This window comes from Trichomycterus rosablanca, chromosome 2 (genome assembly GCF_030014385.1).
Source record: "Trichomycterus rosablanca isolate fTriRos1 chromosome 2, fTriRos1.hap1, whole genome shotgun sequence".
Taxonomy (NCBI): Eukaryota; Metazoa; Chordata; class Actinopteri; order Siluriformes; family Trichomycteridae; genus Trichomycterus; species Trichomycterus rosablanca.
Window position 1 is genome coordinate 59,209,768 of NC_085989.1, and position 17,034 is coordinate 59,226,801.

The 17,034-nt window shown below is 23.0% G+C and overlaps 1 protein-coding gene across 1 annotated transcript in view; it reads right to left on the minus strand.

Moving 5' to 3' along the window:
- LOC134302928 (zinc finger protein 665-like) overlaps nt 1-13,562 on the minus strand; it is a 28,733-nt gene extending 15,171 nt beyond the window's left edge. Inside the window, exons 1-2 of the mRNA XM_062988194.1 lie at nt 13,463-13,562; nt 453-1,529 (exon numbers count right to left, since the gene is read on the minus strand). Of these exons, the coding sequence (XP_062844264.1) occupies nt 453-1,529; nt 13,463-13,562 (1,177 nt within the window). The remainder of the gene's footprint in view (nt 1-452; nt 1,530-13,462) is intronic.
- Between the last annotated feature and the right edge of the window lie 3,472 nt (nt 13,563-17,034).

Consider the following 17,034-nt stretch of genomic DNA (forward strand, 5'->3'; position numbering starts at 1 on the left):
ATTTTCTATTATAAAATACAACGTATCATTAAATAATCATTTATTAAAAATAATAATCATACTGATTTATTACCATTACAATGATATGAATCATTACCGCAGCATTACTGATGTAAATTTAATATAAAAACATGATAAAAAATCATTGTGATCACAAAACGTTTTACATTCTTTTACAGGTACAAGACGAGTTCATATGTGGATCTGTATCACACACAGAGAGTCACTCACCGACCCCCATCATCCCCCGTCTCTGTACAGGCACCATCAACCAGCCAGAAGAGACCACGAGTGCAGCAGTTAAGCGAACTTCGACCCTCCCTCCCCGGACAAGCTGATTATTTTCTGTATAGGCGCCTCGCTAGCTGATAGCAGAGCTGAGATTCAAACTCATGAACTAGAAAGGCATCGCCCCACACTGGTGATTTTTAGAGATTGATACAGATTCTCTCAGCTGTGAATGTGCTGGTGTCTTCTGAGATCACTCTGTTGAATAAAACTCTTCTTACACTGTGAGCACTGATACGGTTTCTCTCCAGTGTGAATGCGCTGGTGTCTTTTGAGATCACTGAGTTGATTAAAATTGTTTCCACAGTGAAAACACGTATATGGTTTCTCTCCAGTGTGAATGTGCTGGTGTCTTCTGAGATGACTCTGTCGATTAAAACTGTTCCCACACTCTGAGCACTGATATGGTTTCTCTCCAGTGTGAATGCGCTGGTGTCTTTTGAGATGACTCTGTTGATTAAAACTCTTCCCACACTGTGTACACTGACACGGTTTCTCTCCAGTGTGAATGCGCTGGTGTTTTTTGAGAGAACTCTGATGATTAAATCTTTTTCCACACTGTGAGCATTGATACGGTTTCTCACCAGTGTGAATGTGCTGGTGTTCTTTTAGAGAACTCTGATGATTAAATCTTTTTCCACACTGTGAGCACTGATACGGTTTCTCTCCAGTGTGAATGTGCTGGTGTCTTTTGAGAGCACTCTGATTATTAAAACCCGTTTCACACTGTGAGCACTGATACGGTTTCTTTCCACTGTGAATGCGCTGGTGTATTTCAAGATGAATCTCTGTAATAAAGCTCTTTCCACACAGTGAGCACTGATACGGTTTCTCTCCAGAGTGATTGCGCTGGTGTCTTTTAAGATGACTCTGTTGATTAAAACTCTTCCCACACTGTGAACACTGATGCGGTTTCTCTCCAGTGTGAATGTGCTGGTGTCTTCTGAGATTTCTCTGTTGATTAAAACTTTTCCCACAATGTAAGCACTGGTAAGGTTTTTCTCCAGTGTGAATGCGCTGGTGTACTTTAAGATTACTCAGTGTAATAAAGCTCTTCCCACACTCTGAGCACTGATACAGTTTCTCTCCAGTGTGAATGCGCTGGTGTACTTTAAGACCACTCAGGAACCTAAAGCTCTTCCCACACTGTGAGCAGACGTTTCCTTCTTCCTGTGTGTGACTGAGAGAGGTGTTAATGCTGACAGTACCAGAGGACGTTTGCTGATTACTGGAGCTTCTGGTGGGCGTCAGATCCTCATGTTCAGTCTTAATCTTCACCAGCGCATCATATTTATCATGGTTGCAGCTCTTGATGTGATTGTGGAGGTGATTTTGGGTTGTAGAGGAACGTGGACACGAGGAGCAGGAGAAATCCTTGTTCAGTTCTGAAGCAGAAAATAATAAAATACATTTATAACATTATAAATAATAAAATACATTTATAACATTATAAATAATAAATTACATTTATAACATTATAAATAATAAAATACATTTATAACAAATTATAAATAATAAAATACATTTATAACATTATAAATAATAAAATACATTTATAACATTATAAATAATAAAATACATTTATAACATTATAAATAATAAAATACATTTATAACATTATAAATAATAAACTACATTTATAACATTATAAATAATAAAATACATTTATAACATTATAAATAATAAAACACATTTATAACATTATAAATAATAAAATACATTTATAACATTATAAATAATAAACTACATTTATAACATTATAAATAATAAAACACATTTATAACATAAATAATAAAATACATTTATAACATTATAAATAATAAACTACATTTATAACATTATAAATAATAAAACACATTTATAACATAAATAATAAAATACATTTATAACATTATAAATAATAAAACACATTTATAACATTATAAATAATAAACTACATTTATAACATTATAAATAATAAACTACATTTATAACATTATAAATAATAAAACACATTTATAACATTATAAATAATAAGATACATTTATAACATTATAAATATTAAAATACATTTATAACATTATAAATAATAAAATACATTTATAACATTATAAATAATAAAATACATTTATAACATTATAAATAATAAAATACATTTATAACATTATAAATAATAAACTACATTTATAACATTATAAATAATAAACTACATTTATAACATTATAAATAATAAACTACATTTATAACATTATAAATAATAAACTACATTTATAACATTATAAATAATAAAATACATTTATAACATTATAAATAATAAAATACATTTATAACATTATAAATAATAAAATACATTTATAACATTATAAATAATAAAATACATTTATAACATTATAAATAATAAAATACATTTATAACATTATAAATAATAAAATACATTTATAACATTATAAATAATAAACTACATTTATAACATTATAAATAATAAAATACATTTATAACATTATAAATAATAAAACACATTTATAACATTATAAATAATAAAATACATTTATAACATAAATAATAAAATACATTTATAACAAATTATAAATAATAAAATACATTTATAACAAATTATAAATAATAAAAGACATTTATAACATTATAAATAATAAAAGACATTTATAACATTGTAAATAATAAAATACATTTATAACATTATAAATAATAAAATACATTTATAACATTATAAATAATAAACTACATTTATAACATTATAAATAATAAAATACATTTATAACATCATAAATAATAAACTACATTTATAACATTATAAATAATAAAACACATTTATAACATTATAAATAATAAAATACATTTATAACATAAATAATAAAATACATTTATAACATTATAAATAATAAAACACATTTATAACATTATAAATAATAAAACATATTTATAACATTATAAATAATAAAATACATTTATAACATTATAAATAATAAACTACATTTATAACATTATAAATAATAAACTACATTTATAACATTATAAATAATAAACTACATTTATAACATTATAAATAATAAACTACATTTATAACATTATAAATAATAAAATACATTTATAACATTATAAATAATAAAATACATTTATAACATTATAAATAATAAACTACATTTATAACATTATAAATAATAAAATACATTTATAACATTATAAATAATAAAATACATTTATAACATTATAAATAATAAAATACATTTATAACATTATAAATAATAAAATACATTTATAACATTATAAATAATAAAATACATTTATAACATTATAAATAATAAAATACATTTATAACATTATAAATAATAAAATACATTTATAACATTATAAATAATAAACTACATTTATGACATTATAAATAATAAACTACATTTATAACATTATAAATAATAAAATACATTTATAACATTATAAATAATAAAATACATTTATAACATTATAAATAATAAACTACATTTATAACATTATAAATAATAAACTACATTTATAACATTATAAATAATAAACTACATTTATAACATTATAAATAATAAACTACATTTATAACATTATAAATAATAAAACACATTTATAACATTATAAATAATAAAATACATTTATAACATAAATAATAAAATACATTTATAACATTATAAATAATAAAACACATTTATAACATTATAAATAATAAAACATATTTATAACATTATAAATAATAAAATACATTTATAACATTATAAATAATAAACTACATTTATAACATTATAAATAATAAACTACATTTATAACATTATAAATAATAAACTACATTTATAACATTATAAATAATAAACTACATTTATAACATTATAAATAATAAAATACATTTATAACATTATAAATAATAAAATACATTTATAACATTATAAATAATAAACTACATTTATAACATTATAAATAATAAAATAAATTTATAACATTATAAATAATAAAATACATTTATAACATTATAAATAATAAACTACATTTATAACATTATAAATAATAAACTACATTTATAACATTATAAATAATAAACTACATTTATAACATTATAAATAATAAACTACATTTATAACATTATAAATAATAAACTACATTTATAACATTATAAATAATAAAACACATTTATAACATTATAAATAATAAAATACATTTATAACATAAATAATAAAATACATTTATAACATTATAAATAATAAAACACATTTATAACATTATAAATAATAAAACATATTTATAACATTATAAATAATAAAATACATTTATAACATTATAAATAATAAACTACATTTATAACATTATAAATAATAAACTACATTTATAACATTATAAATAATAAACTACATTTATAACATTATAAATAATAAACTACATTTATAACATTATAAATAATAAAATACATTTATAACATTATAAATAATAAAATACATTTATAACATTATAAATAATAAACTACATTTATAACATTATAAATAATAAAATACATTTATAACATTATAAATAATAAAATACATTTATAACATTATAAATAATAAACTACATTTATAACATTATAAATAATAAACTACATTTATAACATTATAAATAATAAACTACATTTATAACATTATAAATAATAAACTACATTTATAACATTATAAATAATAAACTACATTTATAACATTATAAATAATAAAACACATTTATAACATTATAAATAATAAAATACATTTATAACATAAATAATAAAATACATTTATAACATTATAAATAATAAAACACATTTATAACATTATAAATAATAAAACATATTTATAACATTATAAATAATAAAATAAATTTATAACATTATAAATAATAAACTACATTTATAACATTATAAATAATAAACTACATTTATAACATTATAAATAATAAACTACATTTATAACATTATAAATAATAAACTACATTTATAACATTATAAATAATAAAATACATTTATAACATTATAAATAATAAAATACATTTATAACATTATAAATAATAAACTACATTTATAACATTATAAATAATAAAATAAATTTATAACATTATAAATAATGAAATACATTTATAACATTATAAATAATAAACTACATTTATAACATTATAAATAATAAAATAAATTTATAACATTATAAATAATAAAATACATTTATAACATTATAAATAATAAAATACATTTATAACATTATAAATAATAAACTACATTTATGACATTATAAATAATAAACTACATTTATAACATTATAAATAATAAAATACATTTATAACATTATAAATAATAAAATACATTTATAACATTATAAATAATAAACTACATTTATAACATTATAAATAATAAAACACATTTATAACATTATAAATAATAAAATACATTTATAACATAAATAATAAAATACATTTATAACATTATAAATAATAAAACACATTTATAACATTATAAATAATAAAACATATTTATAACATTATAAATAATAAAATACATTTATAACATTATAAATAATAAAATACATTTATAACATTATAAATAATAAACTACATTTATAACATTATAAATAATAAAATACATTTATAACATTATAAATAATAAACTACATTTATAACATTATAAATAATAAAACACATTTATAACATAAATAATAAAATACATTTATAACATTATAAATAATAAAACACATTTATAACATTATAAATAATAAAATACATTTATAACATTATAAATAATAAAATACATTTATAACATTATAAATAATAAAATACATTTATAACATTATAAATAATAAACTACATTTATAACATTATAAATAATAAACTACATTTATAACATTATAAATAATAAAACACATTTATAACATTATAAATAATAAGATAAATTTATAACATTATAAATAATAAAATACATTTATAACATTATAAATAATAAAATACATTTATAACATTATAAATAATAAACTACATTTATAACATTATAAATAATAAACTACATTTATAACATTATAAATAATAAACTACATTTATAACATTATAAATAATAAAATACATTTATAACATTATAAATAATAAACTACATTTATAACATTATAAATAATAAAATACATTTATAACATTATAAATAATAAACTACATTTACAACATTATAAATAATAAAACACATTTATACATTATAAATAATAAACTACATTTATAACATTATAAATAATAAACTACATTTATAACATTATAAATAATAAACTACATTTATAACATTATAAATAATAAAATACATTTATAACATTATAAATAATAAAATACATTTATAACATTATAAATAATAAACTACATTTATAACATTATAAATAATAAACTACATTTATAACATTATAAATAATAAAATACATTTATAACATTATAAATAATAAAATACATTTATAACATTATAAATAATAAACTACATTTATAACATTATAAATAATAAAATACATTTATAACATTATAAATAATAAAATACATTTATAACATTATAAATAATAAACTACATTTATAACATTATAAATAATAAACTACATTTATAACATTATAAATAATAAACTACATTTATAACATTATAAATAATAAACTACATTTATAACATTATAAATAATAAAACACATTTATAACATTATAAATAATAAAATACATTTATAACATAAATAATAAAATACATTTATAACATTATAAATAATAAAACACATTTATAACATTATAAATAATAAAACATATTTATAACATTATAAATAATAAAATAAATTTATAACATTATAAATAATAAACTACATTTATAACATTATAAATAATAAACTACATTTATAACATTATAAATAATAAACTACATTTATAACATTATAAATAATAAACTACATTTATAACATTATAAATAATAAAATACATTTATAACATTATAAATAATAAAATACATTTATAACATTATAAATAATAAACTACATTTATAACATTATAAATAATAAAATAAATTTATAACATTATAAATAATAAAATACATTTATAACATTATAAATAATAAACTACATTTATAACATTATAAATAATAAAATAAATTTATAACATTATAAATAATAAAATACATTTATAACATTATAAATAATAAAATACATTTATAACATTATAAATAATAAACTACATTTATGACATTATAAATAATAAACTACATTTATAACATTATAAATAATAAAATACATTTATAACATTATAAATAATAAAATACATTTATAACATTATAAATAATAAACTACATTTATAACATTATAAATAATAAAACACATTTATAACATTATAAATAATAAAATACATTTATAACATAAATAATAAAATACATTTATAACATTATAAATAATAAAACACATTTATAACATTATAAATAATAAAACATATTTATAACATTATAAATAATAAAATACATTTATAACATTATAAATAATAAAATACATTTATAACATTATAAATAATAAACTACATTTATAACATTATAAATAATAAACTACATTTATAACATTATAAATAATAAACTACATTTATAACATTATAAATAATAAAACACATTTATAACATTATAAATAATAAAATACATTTATAACATAAATAATAAAATACATTTATAACATTATAAATAATAAAACACATTTATAACATTATAAATAATAAAACATATTTATAACATTATAAATAATAAAATAAATTTATAACATTATAAATAATAAACTACATTTATAACATTATAAATAATAAACTACATTTATAACATTATAAATAATAAACTACATTTATAACATTATAAATAATAAACTACATTTATAACATTATAAATAATAAAATACATTTATAACATTATAAATAATAAAATACATTTATAACATTATAAATAATAAACTACATTTATAACATTATAAATAATAAAATAAATTTATAACATTATAAATAATAAAATACATTTATAACATTATAAATAATAAACTACATTTATAACATTATAAATAATAAAATAAATTTATAACATTATAAATAATAAAATACATTTATAACATTATAAATAATAAAATACATTTATAACATTATAAATAATAAACTACATTTATGACATTATAAATAATAAACTACATTTATAACATTATAAATAATAAAATACATTTATAACATTATAAATAATAAAATACATTTATAACATTATAAATAATAAACTACATTTATAACATTATAAATAATAAAACACATTTATAACATTATAAATAATAAAATACATTTATAACATAAATAATAAAATACATTTATAACATTATAAATAATAAAACACATTTATAACATTATAAATAATAAAACATATTTATAACATTATAAATAATAAAATACATTTATAACATTATAAATAATAAAATACATTTATAACATTATAAATAATAAACTACATTTATAACATTATAAATAATAAAATACATTTATAACATTATAAATAATAAACTACATTTATAACATTATAAATAATAAAACACATTTATAACATAAATAATAAAATACATTTATAACATTATAAATAATAAAACACATTTATAACATTATAAATAATAAAATACATTTATAACATTATAAATAATAAAATACATTTATAACATTATAAATAATAAAATACATTTATAACATTATAAATAATAAACTACATTTATAACATTATAAATAATAAACTACATTTATAACATTATAAATAATAAAACACATTTATAACATTATAAATAATAAGATAAATTTATAACATTATAAATAATAAAATACATTTATAACATTATAAATAATAAAATACATTTATAACATTATAAATAATAAACTACATTTATAACATTATAAATAATAAACTACATTTATAACATTATAAATAATAAACTACATTTATAACATTATAAATAATAAAATACATTTATAACATTATGAATAATAAAATACATTTATAACATTATAAATAATAAAATACATTTATAACATTATAAATAATAAAATACATTTATAACATTATAAATAATAAAATACATTTATAACATTATAAATAATAAAATACATTTATAACATTATAAATAATAAAATACATTTATAACATTATAAATAATAAAATACATTTATAACATTATAAATAATAAAATACATTTATAACATTATAAATAATAAAATACATTTATAACATTATAAATAATAAACTACATTTACAACATTATAAATAATAAAACACATTTATACATTATAAATAATAAACTACATTTATAACATTATAAATAATAAAATACATTTATAACATTATAAATAATAAACTACATTTATAACATTATAAATAATAAAACACATTTATAACATAAATAATAAAATACATTTATAACATTATAAATAATAAAACACATTTATAACATTATAAATAATAAAATACATTTATAACATTATAAATAATAAAATACATTTATAACATTATAAATAATAAAATACATTTATAACATTATAAATAATAAACTACATTTATAACATTATAAATAATAAACTACATTTATAACATTATAAATAATAAAACACATTTATAACATTATAAATAATAAGATAAATTTATAACATTATAAATAATAAAATACATTTATAACATTATAAATAATAAAAGACATTTATAACATTATAAATAATAAAATACATTTATAACATTATAAATAATAAAATACATTTATAACATTATAAATAATAAACTACATTTATAACATTATAAATAATAAAATACATTTATAACATTATAAATAATAAACTACATTTATAACATTATAAATAATAAAACACATTTATAACATTATAAATAATAAAATACATTTATAACATAAATAATAAAATACATTTATAACATTATAAAAAATAAAACACATTTATAACATTATAAATAATAAAACATATTTATAACATTATAAATAATAAAATACATTTATAACATTATAAATAATAAAATACATTTATAACATTATAAATAATAAAATACATTTATAACATTATAAATAATAAACTACATTTATAACATTATAAATAATAAAACACATTTATAACATTATAAATAATAAGATACATTTATAACATTATAAATAATAAAATACATTTATAACATTATAAATAATAAAGTACATTTATAACATTATAAATAATAAAATACATTTATAACATTATAAATAATAAAATACATTTATAACATTATAAATAATAAATTACATTTATAACATTATAAATAATAAAATACATTTATAACATTATAAATAATAAAATACATTTATAACATTATAAATAATAAAGTACATTTATAACATTATAAATAATAAAATACATTTATAACATTATAAATAATAAAACACATTTATAACATTATAAATAATAAAATACATTTATAACATTATAAATAATAAAACACATTTATAACATTATAAATAATAAAATACATTTATAACATTATAAATAATAAAACACATTTATAACATTATAAATAATAAAATACATTTATAACATTATAAATAATAAACTACATTTATAACATTATAAATAATAAACTACATTTATAACATTATAAATAATAAAACACATTTATAACATTATAAATAATAAAACACATTTATAACATTATAAATAATAAAATACATTTATAACATTATAAATAATAAAACACATTTATAACATTATAAATAATAAAATACATTTATAACATTATAAATAATAAAATACATTTATAACATTATAAATAATAAAATACATTTATAAGATTATAAATAATAAAATACATTTATAACATTATAAATAATAAAATACATTTATAACATTATAAATAATAAAATACATTTATAACATTATAAATAATAAAACACATTTATAACATTATAAATAATAAAATACATTTATAAATAATAAAATACATTTATAACATTATAAATAATAAAATACATTTATAACATTATAAATAATAAAATACATGTATAACATTATAAATAATAAATATTGTTAGTAAATGTTAAACTGAGATCCGATGCTAAAGTCCTGTAACGTGATTCATCCTGCATTCATCATTTCCTGCTCACACTGATCTGCATGAGCACAATACAAGCTTTCACTGTATGATGCTTCATCCCAGGTGCCTCTGATTCTATTCAATACAAATATCTTACTGAGTTCATCTTTATCTTCAGCTTCTTCCTTCTTCACAGGCTTCATCTGGAAACCTCCACACTGTTGGTCCTCTGGGGTGAGATGTTCCTCAGAGGTGACGAGTTCCACAGGGATTGAGGTTCCTTTACCTGAAATTCCATCAATATGTGAAAAGAAAGTCAACAACTGGAGGAAACTGAAGGTTGTGGGTTTGGTTAACACAAATAAATACGACTTAAATTTAATCCAGACTGGAGTGTAGCAGCACCACACTGTACTGTACCACACTGTCTGGAGAAAATGTGTCATATTGCTCCATATTTACTTACAGAAGTAACTTCCATCATCATCTTCCTCCTTTTTTATTATTTTCATCTGGAATCCTTCATGTTGTAGATCTACAGGAGTGACGTGTCCCTCTTCTGCTGACTGCATTATTACAGATCTGATAAACAGACAGATAAATAAACTTTATTTCTCCTTATATGGAAATTTGGGGAAATTCCTTTACACTGTTTTAACTGGCTTTGTCAGATCATGGTTTAAATATAAATGATCCAGTTTAGTGTTGAAGAGAACCAGGCAGTTCTCCCTCAGAAACACTGGGGTTATAGATGTAAACATGAATGTGGTGGGGTAAAATAACTGAGAACAAAGCTAAAATAACTCAGTGGTAACTCAGTACTTAAAGTACTAAACTAGTATTCAGAAGGGTACTGGTTCTGTCTTGAACCCTCCAGTGCTCGCTTGTATTCAGACATAACTGTAAGTTGATATAGATAAACGCGTCCACTAACTATCATAAATGTAAATATAAATATAGATAAATTACTTTATTAATAAAAAAAGGGAAAATCAGGCGATATAACTCGATGTGTTTCTGTACAAAAGTTACATTTAATAATAAAGAAACTCTGAATCGATTCATGAATCGGTTCATCAGTACTGAATCATGTGTGATGCTAACAGTTAGCGGAGCAGCTAGCAGTCTGTGTGTTTAAATGAAACTGGAGTTAAAGCTCCTCAAATCCTCACAGTGATGTTTTATTATAAACTCTAGTTTTATCATTAATTAGAATGTAGTTAAATAAAGTGTAATAAATAAATAAACATCCTACTTACAGATGATTCACTTTAATACAAACACATCAGCTGGTCCTGCTGCTTCTTCTTCGTGAGTTTGCTGTCTGGTTTAGAGCTGCGCGGTTCCTGAATCACCCGGGTTAATGATTCGAATCTTTGTACTGAATCAGGAATCACGACTCACCGAAACACCGCGGAATCAGATGATTCGGCTGAACCGACTCCAGTCCGTGAATCTCAGTAATAAGTTAAATATTCCAATAAACAAGCGGTGACTTTATGCACATTTTATTATTATTATTATTATTATTACCCATCTGATCATGGGCGGCTCGTTCATTAGAGCGATCGGGCGACGCCAAAGGGCAAAAGGGAAGAAATTTTATGCACATGCTATTTATTATTATTATTATTATTATTATTATTATTATTATCAGTAGAGGTATAGATTAGTAATGCAGCATATTTTCTTGTAAGCAAAACAACACAATATAGTTTCATTATTATTAATATTATTATTATTACTATTATAATTATTATTAAAATGCACATGCTTACAGGCTACTTTAGTACTTAAGGAGTATCATAGCCCCCATGGTCATTTTAAACCCGTGACCCATTAATATTAGTTCATTAGGGCGATGCACCACCAAAGGGCAAAAGGGAAGAAATTTTTCTATCGCATTAAACCAGCATTAAACTAGCTGTGACTGTTCTGGAGTCTGTCTTGTCTTTGAATATCGTCCAATCAGCGTGGAGTTGTGTTCCGTACAGTACCGATTTCAGTCTGATTGAAAATCGCCCTGGATCGCTCTGATAGACTCTCATGTTAAGGCCCTTCTTTTCGAACTGCAGGCGCTGCAATACATTCTGAATTGGTTCTGGGAGGACTCGCACGTACATGCTTGCGTCACACGTAACGTCGCAAGTAACACGGCCCTCACCATCGAACCACTGAAGGAGGTTCCAACCACAGAGAGCACACAGGACGCATCACTCATTGTGTCTGTGATGGAGGTGCGCAGGGCGCTTCTGAGAATAAACCCAAAGAAGGCAACTGGTCCAGACAGCATTCCCGGACGTGCACTACAGGTTTGCTCATCAGAGTTGGCGGATGTGTTTGCAGACATATTCAACCTGTCTCTTATGCAAGCCTCTGTTCCTTCCTGCTTTAAGACCACCACCATTGTTCCACTCCCAAAGACAAACACAATAACCTGCTTAAATGACTATCGTCCCATTGCGCTCACACCTATCGTAATAAAGTGCTTTGAAAGCACTCACACCTGGAAGGCAAGGACACGTATGTAAGAATGCTGTTTATCGACTACAGCTCGACGTTCAACACAGTCATCCCACACAGACTCACCAAAAAGCTCCAAACCCTCGGACTGGCACTGTCCCTCTGTAACTGGATACTAAATTTTCTATCTGACCGATCTCAGTCAGTCAAGATTGGCACTCGAACATCCAGCACAAAGACCATAAACATTGGGACACCTCAAGGCTGCGTGCTGAGCCCTCTTCTGTACTCGCTCTTCACACATGACTGTGTGGCCTCTTAAAACACCACCAGTATTATTAAATTTGCTGATGATACCACAGTCATTGGTCTTATTACTGGGGAGGATGAGACGGCGTACAGGAAGGAGGTAGCAGATCTTGTGGACTGGTGTCAGAACAACAATCTTTCATTAAATATAAACAAAACAAAGAAACTGATTGTGGACCCCAGGAGGAGAGGAGAACAGCATACACCACTGTATATAGGTGGAACAGTGGTGGAGAAGGTGAAAACCTTCAAATTCTTGGGTGTGCACATCAGTGAGGATCTCACCTGGTCCTGCAACACACGCCACATCATCAAGAAGTCTCAACAGAGACTGTACTTCCTAAGAAGGCTAAGGAAATTTGGCATGTCAACCAAAATCCTCAGCAACTTCTACCGATGTACGGTGGAAAGTGTCCTTACCAGCTCCATCACAGTCTGGTATGGAAACTGCACTGCAGAGGACAGGAAGGCACTCCAGCGTGTAATAAAAACTGCACAGAGAATCTCTGGAACATCCTTCCCTGCACTACAAGACATTTATCAGACCAGGGTGGTCAGGAGAGCCCACAACATAATTGAGGACAGCACACACCCCCAAAACAACCTCTTCACTCTTCTGCCATCAGACAAACGTTTCAGAAGCCTAAAGGCCAGAACAACAAGACTGACCATCAGTTTTTACCCACAGACAGTCAGGATTGTGAACAAACAGGGACTGTCACATACACAACCTACCTCATGAACACTGAACCTCATCTACAGTGCACTATTGCACATTAATATGTTCCCTACACAGTGCACTAGATTGTATATCAGATAACACATTCATGTTCACTACATAGTGCACTAGACAGTAAATTAGACAATTGGTTATGTTCCCTACATAGTGCGCTAGATTGTATATCAGATAACGCATTCATGTTCACTACATAGTGCACTAGACAGTATATTAGACAATTGGTTATGTTCCCTACACAGTGCGCTAGATTGTATATCAGATAACGCATTCATGTTCACTACATAGTGCACTAGACAGTATATTAACTTTATCTTTATCTTTATTGTCACTATAAATTGCACGAGTACAATTACAGCGAAATTGGCCATCAGCCCGTCCAGAACATTCAATATGACAAGGGGGGGACAGGACAGGAAGACAGGATTGGGAAAGTAGGAAAGTACACATTGGGAAAGTAGGAGATAAAAAAAAACCCAGCAACCAGACTGTGTTCCCCAAGGAGCACATTATGGTAACATGAAAAAAAAGCCCCTTACAGCACACAAACACATATGAACATAACATAACATAATCACACAACAAGCCACGGGTAGGGATGTGGGGATGATGAAAAGTAACCACTATGGTAGGCAGCCATCTGGCAATTCGCAGCTATAACAGCGCGCGCTACAGACCCGTCCAACCATAGTGGTGGGATGAAGCTAAGAGTGGAGACGTTGGTTTGGGTAAGGAAAGAGTTCTGTCAGTTCCCATTCTGCAGCAAGAAGGAAAGTCTGTACAAAGTTCGCGATGAAATGGCTGTTTTACAGCTCTTACTGGCCAGAATGAAAAACAGTCAGTGAGGGGAGGGGGGGGGGGGGTAGGTATGTAGCAGCAGATCTTCCGGAGGTATTTACTTATCACAAGGCCGTTGCTGATAACAGGGGAGCCAAAAGCAGAAATGACTTCTTATTTTGTCTGAGAAAAAATTTAACACAGACTGTCAGAATTTATGCATCTCTGGTTCATCTCATTTCGCAGAGCCGCTATTCTTTCCAAGATGGAATCCATACTCCGATTCAAATTCACAGTCTGAGTTCCCACGGCTCTACCCACCATCTCAATCAGGTTGGGCAGTTTATGGGGACCTTTGACAACTGACCCAACTCTTTTAATTTCCCGATACAGCAGGGTACCGCCTAATCCAATCAGCACAAACCCCACGATCAAAGTTCCGAATAGATAAACATCCTCGATGTCCTCCAACGAAAGAGGTGCCAAGCACACGACTCCCCACTTCCCCCACGAGTCCATCGCGTATCCTGCCATCTGCGTCCCGTCGGGGCATGTGGGTTCCCCCGAACCCGAACTTCTCGATGAGAAGATGGTGTCAATAGCATTCAGAGACCATTTAACCAATTCCATAATTTGTTCTTTGAAGAGCAGTGCTAAGAAAAATCTCTGTAGAGCAGAGTGACGAGACAAGACAATACAGGAGAAGCCAAGCAGGGTAGATAAGGGAGGAGGAGGGAAAAGTGCGTCCTGTCTCCACGAGAGCTAAAAGAAGACAATTGGTTATGTTCCCTACATAGTGCGCTAGATTGTATATCAGATAACACATTCATGTTCACTACATAGTGCACTAGACAGTATATTAGACAATTGGTTATGTTCCCTACATAGTGCGCTAGATTGTATATCAGATAACGCATTCATGTTCACTACATAGTGCGCTAGATTGAATATCAGATAACACATTCATGTTCACTACATAGTGCACTAGACAATATATTAGACAATTGATTTAAGTTCACTACACAGTGCGCTAGATTGTATATCAAATAACGCATTCATGTTCGCTACATAGTGCACTAGACAGTAAATTAGACAATTGGTTATGTTCCCTACATAGTGCGTTAGATTGTATATCAGATAACGCATTCATGTTCACTACATAGTGCACTAGACAGTATATTAGACAATTGGTTATGTTCCCTACACAGTGCGCTAGATTGTATATCAGATAACGCATTCATGTTCACTACATAGTGCACTAGACAGTAAATTAGACAATTGGTTATGTTCCCTACATAGTGCGCCAGATTGTATATCAGATAACGCATTCATGTTCACTACATAGTGCACTAGATTGTATATCAGATAACACATTCATGTTCACTACATAGTGCACTAGACAGTATAT